Source organism: Ochotona curzoniae, unplaced genomic scaffold (assembly GCF_017591425.1).
Source record: "Ochotona curzoniae isolate NIBS_2020 unplaced genomic scaffold, NIBS_Ocur_1.0 patch361, whole genome shotgun sequence".
Taxonomy (NCBI): domain Eukaryota; kingdom Metazoa; phylum Chordata; class Mammalia; order Lagomorpha; family Ochotonidae; genus Ochotona; species Ochotona curzoniae.
The window spans coordinates 576,932-582,206 of NW_024466930.1; the positions used below are offsets into that span (position 1 = coordinate 576,932).

The 5,275-nt window shown below is 40.1% G+C and overlaps 1 protein-coding gene across 1 annotated transcript; it reads left to right on the forward strand.

Moving 5' to 3' along the window:
- Positions 1-3,026: 3,026 nt before the first annotated feature.
- Positions 3,027-3,974, forward strand: LOC121167346 (olfactory receptor 2W1-like). The gene has a single exon (XM_040996799.1). It carries the CDS (start codon positions 3,027-3,029, stop codon positions 3,972-3,974), a length of 948 nt encoding a protein of 315 aa, XP_040852733.1.
- Positions 3,975-5,275: the final 1,301 nt, after the last annotated feature.

Here is a 5,275-nt window from a genome sequence, read left to right on the forward strand (position 1 = left end):
AGCCCATCAGGAGCCAGGAGCCAGGAGCCAGGAGTTAGGAGCTTCTTCCGGGTCTCCCTTGTGGACAAGGGTCCTAAGACTTTCAGCAGTGCTCTGCTGCTTTCCCAGGCCACAAGCCAAGATCTGGATAGGAAACAGGACTGTCTGGATTAGAACAAACTCCCATATGGGATCCTGGCATATTCAAGGTAAGGACTTTATCCACTAGGCTGCTGCACCAGGCCCTAAGCAGTTTTATAAGTAATAGTAACACCCATTTAGTTAATCCCTAAAGAACTGATAATCCTGGGGATTTAATCACATCAAAGCAGTCTTTTTTTTTTTAATATTAGGAAATTGGGGTCAGTGTGTGGCATGGTGGATTAAGCTCTTGCCTGCAGCATCAGCATTCCATAGAGGCACATTAATTAGTGGGGCTCCTGCTCTCCGTGAGCGAGACCCAGATGGATTTCCAGGACCCTAGCTTCGGCCTGACCCAGTCCCAGGACTGTGTGGCCATTTCAGAAGTGAATCAGTGGATCAAAGCTCTGTCTCTGCCTCTCTTTATAACTCTGCCTTTCAAGAAATATTTTTTTTTAATTAGGAAAGCAAATCAAGTTATGAAGAGGCACATCAGGAATGTAAAATGAATGCCAAGTAATTTCCCGTTGGAACTCTTAGAAAAGTGCCCTTATTTGATGAGCGTTATGAGCAAAAATGGCCACTGTGGTACAGCAGGCTGAGTCACTGTTTACAATAGCAGCATCCGGTATCAGAGCCCGTGCCAGTCCCAGCTGACGTGGCTCCCATCCAGCTCCTGAATAATGGGACTGGGACAGCAGTGGAAGATGGTCCAAGTACCTGGGCCCCTGCTGCCCACCTGGGAGACCCAGAAGGAGCCTCCCCTGTGACTAGGCTATTTTTACCACTCAGCAACATTATTTTGATGGTGTTTTGTCATCTGGATCATACTGACAAAGACATTTTTCTCCTTTTACATTTCTTTGAAGAAATGTTTCGTGATCTTAGCCCCACTAGTTTAAAATTTCCATTGAAATTTCTGCCCTGCATGTGGCAACTTTTGGCACCCATCAAGCAGATAGTTTATTCAAAATAATTGGGATGTCCCTGCTGCTGCTTACTGTGTCTGAAGCTAATCCTTGTCCTCACCAATTAAGGAACAAAAAGGTTTTTTTTTTCCTAAAAGATTTATGCAGATGATCTGACACTACGTATTTCATCTTCAGCATCCTCTCATCCCTTCTCACCCATCTGTAAAATACTGATATCTATGGGTCATTGCTTTTCTAAACTGTTAATAAAGCATCAATGATCTCAATATTTTTCTACCAGACTTCATCATAGATTTGATATCTGTACTCCAGTTTCAGTAGACTATAAATTATTCTGACAAGGAGTCGTTTCATTTAATCATGTCACAAAGATGATCTCTTACTATGATATCTTGCTCTGATAGTTCATTCTTTAGAGCAGCTCCAACTAGGCCCTGTTGGTTTTAAAACAGCCTAGAATGAGCTCCTCTTGTTGCAAAAAAAGGTTTTGAAATACATGTGCACCTTTTTCCAAAATACACATTTTCCATGACCAATTTGAAAATCCCTTATGTAAGTTATTAAAGGTATTTCTCATATATTCTAAATACTAAAGATATATTTATGTTTGCTTAAGGTAAATAAAGTTTAGTGATAAGAAATATTGTTTCTTGTTAACCCACATAAAGGCAGTATCAAAAGAAAATTCAAAATTATAAAACAATTGTGAATGCAATGCTGAGAATGAAAAATATAAAGAGGAGGTTGATATCAATCTTGACTGTAACTCTGCTGACAGTTGCAGACATTTGGACATGAGTATGAAAGGCAGATGTGTTTCTGCTATCGAATTATTGAACCTTTCTCACTAAAGATGGCAGCGTCTGTTGTGAAGGGTGCCATGGGCTTGGAGATAAGTATTAGTCGACCAGTTGCTTTTGTCAGGAAAACTCCTTGGACCACAGCCTTGAGTGTGCTGAGGGAACACTTTGTGCAGTTTGGCACTGTACCTTTTGACAAAGAGACTGGCTTTCACAGAGATATGAGTTGGATTTCGTTTTCTTCACAAGAAGAACTTGAGAATGCATTACAACAGGAAAAACCTCATCATAGATGGAATAAGACTCTAAGCTCAAGCTCAAAGACAAAAAGTTGTCAAACTGGATCAAGCATCTGATGAAGAAACAGGTTTTTGAGTTTGAATTACTACCTTAATAAAGTAAATGTAACTGAAAAAAAATATGGAGTCTGTGCCAAGAAAATATGTCACTTTTTAACTCAAACTCAATTTATTTGAAACAAGATGGATACAAAACAGTTTCAAAGAGAAACTACTCAAGCAATCTTATTCCTAAAAAATCACTGTTAACTTTGCAGATCAATTACGTAAAGATGCATAAATCTGGGGCTAGCACAGCAGTGCAGTAGACTAAATTTAATCCTATGGTGCCAACATCCATCAATGGATGCTGGTTCATGTAATTACTGCTGCACTTCCTAGATAGATCAGTGCTCACGGACTGGGAAAGCAGAGGGGTATGGTTCAAGTCCTTGAGCTTCTGCACCCACGTTGCAGACCAACGGTAAGCACCTGGTTACAGGTTGACACAGCTCCGGCCACAGTCATTTGGGGAGTGAACCAGCAGATGAAAGATCTCTTTTTCTCTCTTTCCTTTTTTCTGTAATTCCACTTTTAAAATTTAAAAATATATTTTAACTATATAAAACCATTAATGAAATGAAATACTAAACTTCTATGATTTACATTTAAGTGTGATTGGATTTAGGATATTATTTTAGAGTTTCTTTGATGTTAAATATGCAAGTATGCAGAAGACTCAACCCTGAGGAAATGCTGAAAGAGAAATTCCAAATGGGGGAGAAACATGCAAGAAAGTGAGTTTTAGAAACTTATGACGAACTTCAAACACTTTTAGTTTCACTAAATAATGACATATTGCTACTATGTTGTTTCACAGCTTTTCAGAAAGATCAATGGAAACTAACAATGGAAGTTCTGGAACAGATTTCACCCTACTCGGATTTTCTGATCAACCACAACTAGAACCCATCATCTCTGCCATTGTCTTCATCTTCTACATTGTGGCTCTGGTAGGAAACACAACCATCATCCTTGTCTCATACCTGGACCCCCAGCTCCACACGCCCATGTATTTCTTCTTATCCAACCTCTCTTTTCTGGACCTCTGTTATACAACCAGCATCATCCCCCAGATGCTAGTCAATCTGTGGGGACCAAGGAAATCCATCACCTACGGAGGCTGTGTGCTCCAGTTCTTCTTTGCCCTTGACCTGGGAGCCACAGAATGCCTTCTCTTGGCTGTGATGGCCTATGACCGCTATGCCGCTGTCTGCCAACCCCTTCACTACACAGTCATCATGCACCCTCAGCTCTGCCACAGGATGGTGCTATCTTCCTGGTTGGGTGGTCTGGGCAGTGCACTGATTCTTTGTTCCTTGACTTTAAAGTTGCCAAGATGTGGGCACCGAGCAGTGGACAATTTTTTCTGTGAGATGCCAGCCTTGATCAAGATGGCTTGTGTTTATTCAAAGGTGATTGAGATTGTTGTCTTTGCTCTTGGAGTGATATTTCTTCTGGTCCCTCTATCTCTAATTCTCATCTCATATGGAGTCATCACCCAAGCTGTAATGAAGATCAAGTCAGCCGCCAGGTGGCGTAAGCTTCTAAATACATGTGGCTCCCACCTCACAGTAGTTACCCTGTTTTATGGAACATTAATTTATATGTACATGAAGCCACAGAATAAGACATCTCAAGATGAAGGAAAATTCTTCACCCTTTTTTATACAATTGTCACACCCAGTCTGAACCCTCTGATTTACACTTTAAGAAACAAAGATGTAAAAAGTGCAGTGAAGAGAATACTCCTGAGTAAAGTATGCTCATCAAAATCATGTTAAACAGAAAAAATAAATTTGATTGTAAAAAGGTAAAGAAATTGTGTCCTCTTTGACAGAAGCTGAATCAACTCACTTATTCAAGGGCTATTTATTAGGTATTCTTTTTATACAGAATAAGCAAAAAATGGGGAGCAATAAGCAACCCCATTGGCAGGGCAACAACTTCAGATTAGCATAAGAGAGAAGCTTGTATGTGGTGTAATGCTAACTAATCTACCTGTTTGAGATCTCTCTGTTACGGTCGCTTAATTCCTGCCCTTATACCGTCTGATAAAGAATTTTGACTGAATTCTTAGAAAGATTGTGGTCCCAGATCCAGAAGCATTGGCTTCAGGTAGCAACTATTTAAAAAAAGAAAAAATTCCTGGACTATGCACTGGAACTGCTGAGCCAGCAATTTCAGAGTGAACTCAGCAATCTACATTTTTGTTAAATCCCTACTGTGGCATTATTAAAGAAGCAATCCAGGAGATCTGGCTAAAAATTGAGAGTCCCTGTTGTAAGGATTGCAGAGAGATCCAATGTCTGTAAACTGAAAATTACCATGATATAGTTTCATAGATTTTAATAATTTACTTCCAGGTAATTATATTTTCGAAAATGTTGTAAATGTCAGATTCCAGATTAGGCTCTATCCATGACACCCTTTTCTAATTTTTTAATGATTTATTTGCCTGTTTGAAAGTTAGAGACACAGAGATCTTCTGTCTATCTCTTCACTCTCCCAAATAATCTAGATGGCCAGAGCTGGCCAGGCCAACTCGGAGTCCAGAGCTCCATGGAGGTCTCTCACGTGAGTGACAGTGGCCCAAGCACTTGAGCCATCTTCCATTGCTTTCCCAGACCTTCATCAGGTAGCTAACATGGGATGTCAGAGTCACATCTAGCAGCTTTGCCAACTACCCAATGACATCAGACCTCATGACAAATTTTATTCCCTCAACTAGAAATAAAATGAGGGAAAAAACAAGTTCATTTGACATTACATAGAAACAGTATACAAGGTTATTCTTTAACATTCTATTCTTCTTCTATTTTGGTTTTATAATGTTTATTCTCTTCTTGGACTGTGGTACTAGAAGACAATTGTTGGAAAGGGTGTTAAAGTGCCCTAAATTTGGGGTGGCACTGTGGTGTATCAAGCTAATCCCCACCTGTGGCATCAACATCCCACGTATCAGTATATGTTTCAGCTGTTCCACTTCCAATCCAGCACTTAGTTCCCTGATACTGTGCCTAAGAAAGCAGCAGAACACAGCCTAATTTCTCGGGCTCCTGAATCCACACAGGAGACTCAGAAG

Bases quoted from the DNA above. Each gene is read 5' to 3' on its own strand.
- LOC121167346 (XM_040996799.1), top strand. From the start codon at position 3,027: ATGGAAACTAACAATGGAAGTTCTGGAACAGATTTCACCCTACTCGGA.